The 17520-nt window shown below is 32.6% G+C and overlaps 1 protein-coding gene across 3 annotated transcripts; it reads right to left on the bottom strand.

Annotated features, from left to right (window-relative positions):
• Positions 1-1413: 1413 nt before the first annotated feature.
• Positions 1414-16786, bottom strand: LOC128858828 (protein toll-like). Of its 3 annotated transcripts, none has more exons than XM_054095351.1 (2): positions 16643-16786; positions 1414-4265 (listed from the first exon to the last, which is right to left on the bottom strand). In XM_054095351.1, the coding sequence occupies exon 2, from the start codon at positions 4189-4191 to the stop codon at positions 1444-1446; it is 2748 nt and encodes a 915-aa protein (XP_053951326.1). In that variant the 5' UTR covers positions 4192-4265; positions 16643-16786; the 3' UTR covers positions 1414-1443. The 3 variants fall into 3 exon arrangements, with proteins under 3 accessions (XP_053951326.1, XP_053951327.1, XP_053951328.1); XM_054095352.1 differs by lacking the exon at positions 16643-16786 and adding an exon at positions 11925-12037; XM_054095353.1 differs by lacking the exon at positions 1414-4265 and adding an exon at positions 8793-11752.
• Positions 16787-17520: the final 734 nt, after the last annotated feature.

Raw genomic sequence — 17520 nt, 5'->3', positions numbered from 1 at the left:
TTGCGGCTTTCAGTTTATTCCATTGATCTTCAGTATCTAATTCAGTTGGGTCATTATCTGTGTTATTTTCATTAAATAAAATGTTTTCAATCGTATCTTTGTACTTTGCTTTCATATCTTCATTATTTATAAGTTCATCTGTATTCCACTTTAATTTTTTATAGCCTTTGTTGTCATTTACTATTGAAATTCGTTGTCGTAACTTAGAATTGGTCACTTCAATTATGTTATGACAATCGCTGGCATACAGTCTGTCTAAAACAACTTGCCTCGAAAGAACTGGATTTTGAGAGGAGATTGTGATAAGTACAGGATCTGACACTTGAAGTGTAACTAACTAAAAAGGCCATAAATTTAGTTTGGAAAATTACTTTTATTCAATTCCGATTAAAAAATGTGTGAAAACAATACAAAATTAAAAATCAATTTACTTTTGCTCGATATGACCACATTTTGCCTCAACTATGGCCTCGAAATGGTCCAGAAATGAATCGCAGGCTACCCGAATGATGTGACTTGCAGGTATTTTGGCCCACTCGCGGACAATGGCAACATCGCTCGTGTTAGGAAAAACTTCGCTCGAACTAGAAAAACCGACTGTGCCATACACTGGTTCACCGTTAGTCGATTACGTCGCTAAAAATCAATTTTTTCATTCAGCAAACTATATTTCGTTTCAGAAATAAAGACAGTGAAATAGACATAGTCATTTTTAAAAGAAAAAATCTGATACGTCTCTCTCATATAGCCTCTAATATTGCTTGGACTACAATTTATTAAGACTTTAAACTGAAAATAAAAATTCATGGCAATTTCACACTCAAAAATATATTTATTTTTAAATACGTGCCTTTTACTTCGTCAATATAAAGCAATTCTGGTTGGTGCTCAGTAAATCTTCAATACTTCGGGTTTTTGTGGAAGACCCAACTGCACCGCCCTATCTAACTAGTTCGCAAATCGCAAGGCAGTTGCAGGTTCTAGCAGGTTAAATTATTTCACTTACAACGTTTTGTTGTTGTTGTTGTTGTAGCAGTATAACCATTCCCTCCTCCTCCTGATGAGATTCCTTGATCGAATATCAATCCGGGTCGAGCCGGTGACGTATTTATAACCAACTGTCGTAGTTACGTTCTCACGTCAATCGGTACTACGTTCCCGGCAAGACTCGGATTTATATTCGGTCAAGCATATTTCGCTGTTACAACAACAACTTAGCTTATGGACATATCGCCAGTCAAAGCCCGGCCAAGCATATATCGCTGTTAGACAACAACAATAATTTATCCTATGGAACAATAGTGAATATTTTGTCTTACTTCCAATATGTGAAATTAAATATAATTTTGCTATTTTTTTTATTATAGGTTAATTACCCTTTGACTCTGGTTTTTTTTTACTTTATTTCATTACTTTTATCCACTTATTTCTGCATGTGTGTTTTTACATTTCATTTAACTCTAGTCCATTATTCTGATAAACATTTCTACCCACTTCCAGCATACCTGATTTTCTAACCTCACCGTACTTATGCGGCATCGCATAGCGTAGCTTAGTCCAAAACCTTGAGTCGTTCCACTCCAGATAGGTGTTCAACTTCAAGTAGGCCTGCAATTCATTATCCCAACGCTCCATATTCGTTAACTCGCCGTATTTGATGATAATTATGCGCGCACGTCCCTCATTCAGCGCACATTGATGCGCCGTACGAAACTCCATGCGACCCCAATCCGATTCGATGAAATGCTGCGAGAGCACAATGATCGTGCGACGCGACTGTTCAACGGACTCGATAATCTGTTCGGGTATGTAAGTGCCAGCCAACCAGTTACGTTCGTGTGTGCAAATGCGAAAGGGCGCGCGTCCCAGCTCTAGACCCGGCAGCAGTACTTCATTCACATACTTTTGATCTTGATGTGCATACGAAATGAAGGCGTCGAATGTTTTCTCCTTGTCCAATTCCAATTCGTTGATACACCACAGAAACATATTGTGACCGAAAAGCCAAATTTTCACCTCCATTTTGTACTTGTAGAAGAGCGCGATAACGGAGAGTAGCACGACTGCCGTAGAAAAGACGCCAATTAGCGGTGCCAGTAGGTTAGTAAATAGGAAGGGAGTTGTGCAAATTTCCGCGAAAGTCACATTTAGCAGTGGCGCATTTGCAAAGTTAGCGCAACGCAATTGAGTGACGTCAGGTATGCGCGCTTGTTGTGCCTTTACGGTGCGTAGGAGTTGTTCCGATTCACAATCGCATAACCAAGGGTTGTCGGCTAGATACAACTCCTTTAGAGTTTCGCTCTCGTTGAGAGAGTTTAGCAGGAAACTATCGCTCAAACGCGTAAGACGATTGTTGCTCACATCCAACACTGTCAGGTTGGGCGGTATATGCGAAGACAGAATGGCGGCCAGCCGATTGTGTGCCGCATAAATGTGCGTCACATTCGCATAGCCGAAGGTCGTATTCGCGGGCAGCTCATAGAAGTTATTATGTTCGATGTGGAGGGTTGTATTGGTGAGCGCGAATTGAGCAGGACGCGGTAGTTGCGAGATGACTTCAAGCCGTGCGCCAGTGCAGTTAACCACAAGCACTGACGTATCGTAGGAGCAGTTGCAACGATCGGGACAAAAGGCGGGCGCCCAGGCGCAGAGATCAGCGCGCTGTAGCCGATTGAGTTGTTTGTTTTTCAAATTCGCTGGCGTTGCACAAGTCCAAAGATCCGAACGCCAGAACAAATTACTGCCGTAGATCCATGCCAAAGTGCAGTCACAATGCAAAGGATTATGCTGCACCCTGAGTCTACGCGCGCACTTGCGGCTGGTGTTGGGCGGCTTTCTGGCAGCATAGATGTGTTTTATATTATTTTGAATAAGATTGAGTTCGTACGGACAAGCTATATCGACAGCGGTAACCCAGTCTAAGTTAAAGTGCGAAATACTATTACGGTTCAAATTGATGATTGTCTTATTGATTTCCTTCGTATTCATGGCGCCTTCCTCACTGCTCACAAATGCTTCAAATTCGTCGACTTCTAATGGCATCTTAATCTGACTGCGCGTCAGTAGCGTTCGATTGCGATAGTTACCAGTGCCCCAAATGTGCGTCAACTTGTTGTTGCTCAAGTCCAATTTATATAGATACTGCAACGGCTTCACATTTTCTACAATGCTGGTGGGCACATTGAACCGATTGTCGGAGAGCAGCAGTTTCCAAAGCAGCGGCGTGTTGTCGAATATGCCACGCGGCAAGTTCGTCAAAGCGTTCATACACAAGTCGAGTACGACCAATTTGCGTTGCGTTGCAAACAAATTTTTAGGCAGCTGCTGCAACTCGTTCAAGCTCAAGCTCAAGTGATTCAATTCGTGCAGCGGTTCGAAAATAGTGTCGCTCAGTGTTTGCAGATGATTGGAGTCCAGTAGAAGACTTTTTAATCCACCAAGCTCGCGAAAATGTGCGCTTGTTAAGTTGCGTAGGCTGAGTAAATTGTGCTGAGTATAAGAAATTTGATAATAGCCCAATGCCGCATGATACACATACACTGAAAGTCTACGCAAAGCATGAAGACCCTGAAAGATTTCCGACGGTACTGCAACTTCAGCTGAAGTGGAGATTACTGTGATGTCCAAATCGTTTAGCGCTGTTAGATTTTGAAAAAGCTGCGGGGGCAAGCTATTTGCCACATTGTCAGTTGTAATGTTAAGCTGTAGCTTTATCAGCTCACTTGTATGCCAAAATAGATCTTCAGGCACCTTCAACAAGTGCGTATTGAATTCCACATTGCCGGCAAACGATACGTTTTGGCGCCGCAGCATTGTCGGCAGTTGCAAACAATTAGTCAGCTTAAAATACGTCGCATCGTTTACAAAGTCATACGTCACCGGACTCAAAAGCAAATCGAGGTCTTTCGGCGCACCTTCGCATGTAAGCTTAACAAAATCCTGCTCAAATTCCCACGAAATGTCCAGCGCCACCGCTCCGTGGGTATCGCTCATATAGCAATTCACCAATTGTTTTTTGCATTGACATCTGCCGTGGTAGCAGGTTTTGAAAGCACTTTGCGGGCCATTTGGTTTGGGCTTTATTAGCACTTGCTCCTTCGGCGAAAATACAGTCGAGTGAACCAGCGCATTGAATGTTAGAAGTATGAAAAATTGATGAATTGCGCAGTGTTGAATTAGTTTGTGGGACATTTTAAAACTTTTTGCTTTGAAAAATTAAGCAGGTTCCAATATGTCTTCGACGAACCTTCAATGGCATCTTATATCTGAAAATAAGTAAAGTGAGTAACACTGTGCGATAACGAGGATATGGCAACAACATGGTGCGAAAGCGCTAGTTGGATAATGAACTAGTCACCACTTAAACCAACCAACCAACCAACACGCGACATTAAAGAACTGATCGAATAGTTGCAGAGTCGGAGTCGACTAAATGAGTGATCGAAATGTGAGTACACTTATGAAGTAGTCAGACTATGGAAAAGACCACACAATGTTACAGCTAAGCTGTATCCTTACTTTAATAGCGTGACAAAGTTTCCCGTGTCGTGGAAGCGTCTTTAACCTGATGCTGGAAAAGTTCGCGGGATCCGCAGAACTTAATCGCTCAGGCACAATTTTTCATAAGAGCGTACAATTGCTGGCGTATGTCGCTGTTAATTCGAACTTGTCCAAACTGGATAAAGAAGCAAAGCGAATGGGTCATGTGATGAACGAGGGCAAAACACAGTACCGCCTGACTTGTCTTCAAACAAACAGTCGGCGCACTTGCGTATCGCCATCCAAGTCGATTGATGACAGTTATGATTTCGAGGTTGTAAGAGACTTCGTTTATCTAGAAACCAGCATTACCGCCGAAAATGCCAACCTTTAAATCCAACGGATAATCTATCTTTCCAACAAGACCTGCTTTTGACAACGTAGGCAATTGAGTATTAAAGTTCTCTCTCGACGCACGAAACCAAAACTTTACAAGTATCTTATCAGACCCGTCCTAACGTACATCGTGGATCTTGTATGATGAAAATATCCAACAAGACGTCCCTCGGAGTGTTTAGAGAAAGATTTTGCGGAAGATTTTTCGACCTTTGCACGTTGGCGACGGCGAGTATCGCAGGCGATGGAAGAATGAGCTGTATGAGCTTTATGACGACATAGACATTGTGTAGCGAATAAAGATCCAGCAGCTTCGTTGGCTGAGTCATGGTGTGCGCATGGATACAAATATTACGGCTCTGAAAGTATTCGATGCGGTACCAGTTAATGCTGGTGGCAGTAGAAGAAGCGCAAGACGTCCTCTGCGTTGGAAAGATCAGATGGGGAACGACTTGGCTTCACTTAGTGTGTCCAACTCGGCTGAAATGGTTTAAGTGCTTATCCCGAGAATGAGGAGGGAAAGGAAAGAAGAGTCGCCCAACTTTATTCATAGACGAGACTCTATAAACAGTTTAGTTCCATATGACAGATTCATAGGAAACACGCATTGAAAGGTCCTCCACGACTTTTTTTTTTGGAGAAAAACAGTTTTAAGCTTTCGCTAATCGTCGGGAAGCTTTGCAGGAGAGTAGTGAGTGGAATTGTTACATATCCTTTCTAATTAAAAGATGTGACAGATTGTACGACAGTTAATTGAAAACAGGTCCTTCCTTAACGTTTGATAAATTTTACATATTAGTTATTAGAGAAAATCTGCTACAAATTTTGAGAAGAAAAACTGTTCTTAGAAAAACTGTTCTTAGAAAAACATTTCCAGTCTTTTCTCCCAGTAGTTTTACAGAAAATCCCATAGCGAAAGCCTTTTATTAATTTTCCATTTGGAATATTTAGTATTTATAATATCCACAGATTAGTTCTCATAGAAGACCTCTGCGGCCCTTCTTTGTGGGCCAAATGAATAAATCTGTAAATAGTTCTCAAATGAATAATTAGCAAATGTCTTTGCGTCTGAAAAATTTTGAAAAATTTTCCACGACTCCATGAAAAGTTCTCAAAAAAAAAAGATGAGTTCTTATAAAGGGGGGCAAGTTCTCCCACAAGTCTCTATTAGATGTATTTCACGATTTACGACGACTCAATCGACTTCAGTCATGGGCGAGGTTCTATAACCTTCTGGTCTTTAGACACACTGAGAAAGATACGGGCGATGTATGGCAATGGTATTTAGTTGAGTAAGGTATAGCGGGTGCTGTAGCCGAATGGGTGGGTGTGTGACTACCATCCGATAGTGCCCGGGCTCGAAACCCATGGTGGGCAAGAAAACCCAAATTAATAGAAAAAATGCTTTGGAATAGCGGTCACTTATCGACAAGCAATGTCAAACCTCCGAGTGTATTTCTGTTTTCCCTTCGGAAGTTAAATAAAACTGTAAAGCCGAAGTAAACTTCATAATAACTGTATGGGAGCTCATCAGCGATTGTAACTGTGGAATGGAAATTTTTGCGCTTTGGCCCAACATTTGTGCTTTGAAGGAATATGTTGATGATTTGTTCTACACGAGTTGATTCACGCAAGTTATCCATAGGCCGATTTTGATTTCTTTAAGCTTAGATTCCGAGTTTTTATTGAAGATACCATTTCACCGATAAACCTCTACTTTTATTGGCCGGTTATCCAACGAAAAAATTGGATTTGCCGGCTAACAGTCCTTTTTTGCTATTCTTAGAGTTGTTTGATTTCCAATACTCTTTTTATTTACTTTTTAATTAAGTTACTTGCAGCATCAACGAAGCAAAGTTTTCGAACTCAGGAAGCAGGGAAGCTATTAAGAGTTATGATAAAAGTGTCAATAGATTAATTACATATTTCGTGCATGAGTAATACATTTCTAAATTTTATTTAATATCTAAATAAATTTTATTTAATATCTAAATTAATTTTATTTAATATCTAATAAATCTTACCCTTAATATTAATTTTCATACCAAAACCAATTTTGAGTTTGATTGCAATTTTAATACCAATTTCAAATTTATTTTTGGATGTAATTTTAGTTTTATTTTCTTTAACATTTGACCTCAGTTTTAATTTTAGTACGAATTTTAAAAATAACTTAAATTTAGTTTTAATTTTAATACTAATTCTAATTTTTTTTATTTTATTTTAAATAGTTTATTTTATTTTACCTCTATTTTTAGTTTTATTAAATTTTATTTAAATTTTCGTTGTATTTTTAGTTGTAATTATAATTTTGTTAAAATATTATTATTAATTTAATCGCAACTTAAAATTTTGTTTTATTTTAATTTGAGTTTAATTCCAAATTAAATTTTAGTAGTAATTTTTATTTTAATACCATTAATTCCAGTTTTGATTTTATTTTTAAATTCAAGATTAATTTTTGTTTTATTTTTCTTTAAGTTGTGATTCCAATTTTAGTTTCAGCTTTAATTTGAATAATAGATTTTTTTTTGTTTTATTATTTTAAGTTTTGATTCCAATTTTAATTTAGGTTTTAATTTATTTATAATTTTAATGTTAATTTAAATTTATTTTTAGCTTTACTTCTAATTTCGATTTTTTTCTTTGAGTTTTGATTCCATTTAATTTTAATTTAATGCTTTATTTTTCTTGAAATTTTGATTCCAATTTTAATTTTTTTTTTAATCTTAATGTACATTTTTCTTTTTTTGTTAAGGTTTGACTCCAATGTTAATTTTATTTATAATTTTAGTATTAATTTAAATTTGTTTTTAATTATAATTTTAATATCATTTAAAATACAAGTTTTGTACGAATGTAATTTTAAGTTTATTTTTTTTATTTTTTTCTTTCTTTGTATTTTGATTGTATTTAATTTTAGTTTCGATATCAGTTTTAGATAATTTTTCTTGAATTTTTGATTCTAATTTTAATTTTATTTTTAATTTAATAATAATTTCAAATTCATTTCATTCATTTCATTTCATTAATTTTCCTTTGAGTTTTGATTTCAATTTTAATTTTAATTTTAATTTTAAATTTTAATTTAATTGTTAATTTTAATTTTAATTTTAATTTTAATTTTAATTTTAAATTTTAATTTACTTTTTAATTTTAATTTTAAATTTTAATTTAATTTTTAATTTTAATATTAATATTAATTTTAACTTTAATTTTAATTTTAATTTTAGTTTTAATTTTAATTCTAATTTTAATTTTAATTTTAATTTTAGTTTTAATTTTAATTTTAATTTTAATTTTAATTTTAATTTTAATTTTAATTTTAGTTTTAGTTTTAGTTTTAATTTTAATTTTAATTTTAATTTTAATTCTAATTTTAATTTTATTTTAATTTTAATTTTAATTTTAATTGTAACTATTTTTTTCCTCAAGTTTTTAATTTTATTTTTGTTTTATTTTAATTTTAGTTTTAATTTTAATTTCAATTTTATTCTTTGCTTTATTTTTGCTTAAGTTTTAATATAAATTTCAATGTTAATCCCAATTTAAATTTTTGCTTTATTTTATTAAAATTTGGATATTAATCTTAGCTTTAATTTTAATTCTAATATTAATTTTGTTCAAATTAAAAATTTCGCGTAAATTTTATGTTTCTCTTTTAGTTTTATTTCCAATTTGAATTCAGATTCAAATTTTAATTCAATTTTTAAATTTTTATATTGGCTTTGTATTTACTTTTAATTTTAGTTTATTTTAAAATAAACTTTTTATTTAATTTTAGTTTCAGCTTTCATTTTGATTTTAAATTGAATTTAAATTTTCATAGTTATAATCTAATTTTAATTATAACTGTACAAAAACTATATTTAATTTGTGAAAGTTGTGTCAGCAAAATAATATTTTTAACTACTCGCTATCAACATCACAATTAGGCTTATGTGGTAATATTCCATTTCCATGTATTTGTAATAAATTAATACAGACAATTGTATGAATTGGCTAACATTTTGCTATACAAAGTTAAATTTATCTAACTATGAAAGTTCTTTTATTCTTTGACTTTCTTTACAACCCTTTCAATTGGTTCAACTCCACCTGCCCAGTAACGTAAACTCTTTCGCCCACCTCAAGCATGCCAGCCTTCTTGCCTTCACCTCTTCTATGCGGCATCGCATACCGTAGTTTTTGCCAAAATCTGGGATCTTCCGACTCGAGATATGTATTCATTTTCAAATAAGCCTCCAACTCATTATCAAGACCCGCCATGTTGGTAATCTCGCCATATTTAATAATGATTATGCGCGCGCGACCCTCATTAACGGCACACTGATGCGCCGTTTTAAATTCCATGCGTCCCCAGTCCGATTCGACAAAATGTTGTGAGAGCACAATGATCGTGCGACGCGATTGTGCCACAGACTCCACAATCTGTTCGGCTATGTAGGCGCCGGCAAGCCAATTCCGTTCGTGCGTACAGATGCGGAACGCTGGAACTCCGCATTCAAGCCCCGGCACAAGTATGCGATTCACGTAGTGCGCCTCCTTGTGCGAATATGATATGAAAGCATCGAAAGTTTTATCCTTGTCCAGCTCGTCTACGCTGAAGCACATCAGACCGAAACAGTGGGCATGTAACCAAACTTTCACCTCCAATTCGTATTTGTAGTAGAGCGTAATGAGACTGAGTAGCACTAGAATAACGAGAAAAATGGCAATAAGATGCGCCATGAAACCGAAGCTGCCGGTAGGAAGCTCACAAATGTCCGTAAATGTCACATTTAAAAGTGTTGCATTCGGCAAATTAGCGCAATATAGTTCGTCAACATCGGGAATGCGACTGCGTTGGGCGCGCACTGTGTATAGCAGTAGCTCAGCTTCGCAATCGCACAACCAAGGATTATCGGAGAGATATAACTCGGTTAGTGTTGTGCTCTCATTGAGATAGGCGAGCAGGAAACCGGCACTCAAATGCTCCAAATGATTAGAGCGCACGTCCAACAAGCTGAGATTTGGTGGCAAGTGCGAGGCCAATACAACGTTGAGGCGATTATGTGCGGCGTACAGACGTGTCACATTCGCATAGCCAAAGGTGGCATTCGAGGGCAACTGATAGAAGAGGTTGTGCTCAAGATAGAGCATAGTTTCCTTAAGCGACAGCTGTTCGGGACGCGGCAACTCGACAAGACTTTGCAAACGGGCGCGTTTGCAATCAACGACCAGCATGCTGGAATGCTGTGTACAAACGCACTTATCGGGGCACCAAGCCGGTGACCAGCTGCAAAGATCGGTGCGTTGCATGTTTTGTAAGCCATTTCCGCTCAATTGGGATGGCGTCGCACAAGTCCAGTAATCGCCGTCCACGAGTATGTTTGTATTGTAGATCCAAGATAATTCACAGTCGCATGCTAGCGGATTGTCGCTCAAATGCACTTCATTCATGCAACTAGTGGCGGGCGGTCGCAAAATCGCTTGGACACTGCGTATGGCATTCTGTGAGAGATCGACGAAATAGGGGCACCTGATACCCGACTTAGCAATCCAGTCAAAGGTGAAATGTGAGATTCTATTTTTTCTTAGTATGATTTCTACGTAATTTAGTGGATGCCTATCTTTATTGTCCGCGGCGTCGTAAGCCATTCTCTCGAAGTGCGGCACTATTTGTGGATCCGAAATGTTATCGCGTGAGAAAAATGACATATTACTGTATTTTCCAGCACCCCAAATGGTCTCGAATCTATTGTCATCCAAATCAAGTCTATACAGATAGCTTAGCGAATGCAAATTTTCGATAATATTCGATGGCACACTGAGTCGATTGTTCGATAGTGCCAGGTTCCATAATAGCGGTGTGTTGTCGAACAAGCCAGACGGCAAAGCTTTCAGCTTATTATTGGACAAATCGAGCACGACCAACTTGCGTTGCATGCGCAGCAGATTTTGCGGCAATTCATCCAAGCTGTTGTACTTTAAGCTCAAGCGATTCAATTCTGGCAGTGCAGCGAAGAGATCTGCGGCTAGCGTCTTCATGTAGTTCGAGTCCAATTTAAGTTGCTTTAATGACCGCAAATCACGAAAATGTGTGCTCACCATGCCCTGGAGCGATGTACGCATCGACACTATCTCCAAAGACAGTTCCTCCAAATTGTACAATGTGTGAAAAAGGTCTACGGGCCAACTTAGTTGTACAAGCGAGCACCAGGCGATCAATTCCAAACACTTCAAGCTTGTCAAATTATGCAGCAATTGCCCAGGCAATGGATCATCAACATATTGCACATTTACAGGTAACGTCAACTTCTCTAGTTGCTTTGAATGTCGAAAGAAATCTGCGCGCACATCGATGTAAGGATGGAATTCGACGCTGCCGCTGTAGGTTATATTTGGTTGACAGAACAAAAGGGGCAGCGTAAGACATTTTTTTAAATAGAATTTGGTAGTTGTACGTAAACCTATTTCCGATATTTGGCTCAACAGCAGGTTTATATCGAATGGCTCCTGCACACAAGTAATCTTCATGTCGTGTATAACGAGTGGCCCATCCACATCCGTCATATGGACCTCAACCGTGACCAAACCGAATTTATCCCTCAATTGACATTCGAAGACGCTCACGTTGCATTCACACTCTTCATTGTTGCAGATTTGAGGTAGCGATACGGGCAAGTTTGTGGCCTCCAATCGTACGTACAGCTCGGTCAATGCGAAGAGTGTTATGAGTAGAGAAAAAGGCCGGCCCTGCGCTATTTTCGAATTTTTATAAATATTTGTAATTCTGTGCGGCATTCTGAGGAATGTGATTCACGTGAGTTTTATGCCAAGCAGTGTTGAAAGGTTTTGGATACGCAAAGAGTTCATATGTATTTTTCTAAAAACTCTAAATTTTTAGGCGGCAAAAAAGTAGAAAAGAAAATTATGTACAGGAGCTGAATTAAGAAAAAATAAAATTTATGTATTGTGAAGCGCTGAACATGATGCTGGGTTCCGAAAATGTTCATCACATCATGGCGGCGCTAAACATTAATTTTACGTGATTTGTTGGTTTTTACCTGCATTTTTCTCAAAACCTTGACGCCTCAATTACCAAAATTCAACTGTGTTTTGTAGTCACTTGAAACTTGCACTTTTTTATATTAAAATTCAAATTCTGCATACCCAGAAAAATTCTGTTCGAAAAGTTGAAAGTATCTGATGAAATATCCATTCAAATTGTTTATACAAAATGGCACAAAATTAATCATCCAAATAGTTCTTGAATAACATTTTTTCTCAATAAAAACATTTTGAGTGAACAAAATCTGTATTTTGACATTTAAGTATTAATTTCATTTTTTTTAATTAACTAAAATTGAAATATTTTGTTTCATTAGTTAATATAAAAATTTTGCAGTATTAATTATTATTTTTTTAGTTAACTAAAATTCGATTTTTTTTTGTTTTTGTTAAAGTTTTCTATAGAATTTTTGACTAAAGAGTTTTTATTAATTGTTTTCATATAGTTTTTTTTATTAATATTTTTATATAATTTTATATAAAAAATCCAAAAAATCCTTCTTTATTTCGCTTGTCTTTTAACATTTTTGTCCACAGCTGCGGGATTCACTGCAAAAAACTCGACTCAGTAAGGTTATAATTTTTTAAACAGTTTTTAGAAATTTTTTAGATATTTTCCCACTTCTTATAAATTTTTATGGTTTTTCTATACATTTTTGAAGTTTTTTTTTATAATTTTTTTGTAATACACTAAAAAATTAATTTGTTTTTTAAATATAAAATTTGACTAAATTTAATTTAAAAAAGTTTCATTTAAAAATTCATATTTTTAATGTTTAAATAACACACATTTTTTTATTAATTTTCCAAACAAAATTTTCAAATCCTTTTTATTGTAAATTTTTAACAGTTTTGACCGCAAATATAACTCATTGCACAAAAGCTGATGTGGGAAACTTTACGGAACACATTTCTTAAAAAAAATTTGTTTAGTCATTTAAATTTTTTTAATTATTTTTGCTATTGATTATGAAAAAAAAATGTCAACAAACTTGGGTTTAAATATTTATATTATTTTTTTTATTATTTCTTTATAATATTTTCATCACTTTTTTACAATTTCTTTCTAAACTTTTTCATACTTTTTTCTTCAATATCAAATTTAAATCGTTTGCATTTAAAAAATTGTAATTAATAAATTCATATTTTCATTAAATAATAAAGTCTCATTTTCTTAACTTATTTTTTATTAATTTTCCGAACAAAATTTGCACATATTTATATTTTTATTTTAAGGTACCCAAAAGTTTATCTTAAAGACTTTACCGAATACATTTTTAGACAAATTTTGTTTTGTAATTAAAATTTTAAAAACTACTTTTGCTTTTAATTTTGAAGTAAGAATTCCAAAATAATTTTTTTAAGGTTTTTGTTCACAAATATGAGATTCACTGCGTCAAGGCTTGGCTTAAAAACTTTATCTGATAATTTTTTTAAATAATTAATTAATTTTAATAATTAATTAAAATAAGAACTAAAAAATTTATAAAATTATTCCAATTAAGTTTGTTCATACATTTTTCTTTGAAATGCGTATATACAGTGTATTCTCTATTAAGTGGACACCTATGACATTGAAAAATTATCCGCTTATGGCCAGTATCTGCTTATAAGAAAAGTGTGAAAAAAGTGAATGATGTGTTATGGGAAGGTTAAGTTGTCCGAGAAATTGTTTTTTTTAATTCTTAAGTATTTGTGGTAAGTACTGAAAAAAGTGTCCACTTAAGAAAGGTCTCAGTTAGAGGACACTGCACTGTACCTAAATTTTTTTTATTTAAAGATTTTTATTAAGTAACTTAGAGTGTTTTTTCTTTTTATTTAGCATAATTTTTTTATTTATTTTTATTGATGTGGGATCCACTGCACAAAAGTTTATAGTAAGAGCTTTAGCTAATACATTGATTTTATTGAACTTTTTTTTAAGTTTTTTATACCATGTTTTTTATAAATTTTTTTTATTAATTTTTGTTTTTATTAATTAAAAATTTGCTGTTTTAAAAAATCGTTTAAGCAATTTTTTTATTTATTTTAGAATACAAAGTTTCTACAAGGTTCTTATTAGCTGCCCAACTTTTTATCACGGATGTGTGACCCATTTCAAAATAATTTTTTTAATGCTATAAATCACTTTTTTTAACACCTATTTTTTTGTATTTTTTTTTTTTTTTAATATCTATTTAAACCATTTACATTCATTTCATACATTTCTGTTTTTAATTTTCTTTATTATTCTCTTTATTGTGTCCATTAAAATTTTTTTGCATACCAAGATTTTTCACTAATATACATTTTCTTACTAATTTTTCAAACAAAACTTCCATATTTTTTCTGTTGGATTCGAAAATTTTTGTCCACAAATTTTTTCACATTTTACAAATTTGACCCAAAAAATTTTTTTTTACTAAATATTTTATTTATTTAAATAATTTCTTTTATTAATATTTAAATGCAAGCTTCCGCGTTAATTGTCTTAGCTTTATTAGGGTTTTGTCCACATTTGTATTATTCACAGCGCAAAGGTTTATTTCAAAGACTGTAGGTAATTTTTTTTTTAACTAAATTTAAATGTTTTTTTATTTCTTCAATAAAAGATTTAAAGATTTTTGATTAATTAGTTCATAAGTTTCTTATTATTTAGTTCAATTTCTTTTCAAGCTTTAGTCAAAGCTTCGGTTATGTTTTTCTGCATTTTAATAATTCTTTCCATATATAATATATATATATGGGATCTACTGCATCAAAATTTATATTATATTAAAAAACTTTGCTTAATAAATTTTTTATTACTTATTTATTAAAATTTGTTTCTTTTAAATTTTTAGCTTTTAAATCCAAGTTCCACAGTATGTCTCTTATCGTTTTAAGGTTCTGTCCGCCGGGCACTCTCTACACTAACATTTTTTTTCAAAATTATATCTCAAGAAACAATTACATTAAAGAAACAATTTTACATATATTTATTTTACACATTTTTCAATAAAAAATATGTATTTGAATTTTTATATTGAACTTGTTTTCATTTATTGATTTATACTTTTTTTAATTAATTTTTAATTTTTTTTTTGCCAAAACTGCCAAATTTTTGTTTTTTTTTGAAGTTCCATAACTTTTTGTTTACATGTAAGGGAATCACTCCGAAGTTTTTCTTAATAAGCTTTACCTAATAAATTTTTTTATTAATATATTTTTATTAAATTTATTCATTTTTAATTTTTTAATGCTGCTTTTTATTAATTAATTCATGTTTCTTTATTTGGTTTAAATTTTTTCTTTCATTTTTCAATCAAAACTTCCATTACTTTTTTTCTGAATTTTCCATTTTTTGTCCTCAGATATGTGATTCGTTGTATCAAAATTATACTAAAAAACATTGCCCAATAAAGTTTTTCAATAGGGCATTTTGTGTTAATTTTTTAATAAAATTTTTTAGTCATTATTTTTTTTAATTTTTATAAATTTTTAAATGCAATTTTCCACAGTATTTTTTTTAGCTGCTTGAGGTTTCTGCTCAGGTTCATTATTTTTTAAATTTTGCTTACTACATTTTTTTATTAAATTTAAGTAAAATTTACATTAAAATATTTTTTTTTTAATTTTGCAATAAAATACTACGTATTCAGTTTCTGTATTTAAAGGTCTTCCATTTACTGATTTATACTTTTTTTATATTTTTTTTTTTGAATTTTCATAACTTTTGTCCGTAGTTAAGGGAATCGCTGCATCAGTTTTTACGTAATACATTTTTTTAATAGCACCACTTTATTAATTTTTGAATAATTTTTTGTTGTATTATTTAATTTATCATAATTTTTTTTTTTTATTGAATTTTTTTTTGCTTTTCAGTCAATTTTAAATTTTTTTTCTTTTGAAACTCGTACTTTTGATATAGGATTCACTATGCAAATGTATTTTTTAAGAGCTTTAACTTTTAAATAATTTTTACACAAAATTTGTTGATTTTCTTGTTCAATTCTCTTTTTTTATGAAGTTAGATTAAAATAAAAAATTTTAATTAAATGGTTTCTATAATTTTTTTTTCAATTTTTTTATAATTTTTTTTTTATTTTTTTGAAAAATTCCCATTTGAATTATGCGTCTTTAATAACTAATTAATAATTTTTTTCAATTAAATTAGACTACACTTTTTTTTATTAATTATTTTGAGTCAGTTTATAATACTCCTTTGGTTTCATTTGCATTTAAATAATTTTCATTATTTTATTCATAAATTTATTAAAATTATTTATAGCAATTTAAATAATTTTAATTTCGTTTTTTTTATATTTTTTATTAATGGTCCCAAAAAAGTTTTCACTTTCATTATGCGCTTTTAATCCATTAGTGTTTTTTTAATTCAATTAAATAAAAAATTGTTTATTACATTTTGTTAACCAAATTAATAATAAACCTTTGGTTTCAATTTAAGTAATTTCCACAAATTTCTTCATAAATTTATGAAAATTAAATAAGCTGCAATAAATATTTTTAAATTCATTTTTTTGGTATATTTTGTTAACATTCCCAAACAGTTGCTTTTAAGTTATGCATCTTTTAAATAGTTAATTCTTTAAATGCATTAACTTAAATTAAAAAAAAAATTTATTGTTTTTACTAAATTTATGTGTAATATATGTTTTGAAATGTTTGATTTTTACTAATAAATTGATAATTTTTTAAAATAATTTTTTCCCATTTAATATCATTTTTTTATTACCGGCGCTAATCGTTTTTAGTACTGACTCCATATTACAATCATTCAAACACTAATTCCATTGCAACAGGTTTATTAATTTCTTTGATATTACACAGAACAGCAGCCTGTTGGACAATTTTTCACACTCAGAATCAATTTTTACACTTCAACACTTAAATTGCAACTGCTTTCAATTGCCCGTCTCATTAGTTAGACCACATGGGCTAGCCATATTCTATAAATATTTTTACTAATAAATGCTTATTGTATACGAGTGTGTGTATGCGTGTGCATGCATAATCACATGCGAATTCGTGTGAGCATTCACAGACCGGATCACTGTTTTCTTATCATTGCATGTAAAATTTCCCCGTAAAAACCAGTTACCAGAATTATTAAATAATGACTGCATTCAAAGATGTACGGTTGCGCAAATGTACAGTGTGGGAGAATATATTGGAAATCCGATATCAGTAAAAAATTATGTAATTCGAGAATACAAAAAAAGAATTTAGCTTTGCTTTTATTTCTAATGTAAATTCGTCTCGTAGTCAGCATCACAAATACCAGGCGGGTTTGTAAAAGGTGACATTTATTTCATAGGCTGTATCAAGCAGTGAGAGAGTTGGAAATATGGCAAGTGCTCTGTATAATAGGCTGCACAGAATGGCAGAATGGCGGAGCTGGATCAGGCCATTTCAACCCAACCATTAACTACTGTGTAAAATTAAACTTGTCAAAGTTTTTCGGTCTTCTACAATACTTTTTTAAGGTACTTTTTTTTATTATATGCTTCGCCGTTTCTAAGAGTCTTATGCTCCGTTGCTTCCTCTTCTTCACCACATTCCCTGCAAAAGTGAGGAAGTGACAACCGCAATCTTATAACCACTGCATTGTCG

The sequence above is a fragment of the Anastrepha ludens genome, chromosome 3 (assembly GCF_028408465.1).
Source record: "Anastrepha ludens isolate Willacy chromosome 3, idAnaLude1.1, whole genome shotgun sequence".
NCBI lineage: Eukaryota > Metazoa > Arthropoda > Insecta > Diptera > Tephritidae > Anastrepha > Anastrepha ludens.
This window is presented reverse-complemented; position numbering and strand designations above follow the sequence as displayed.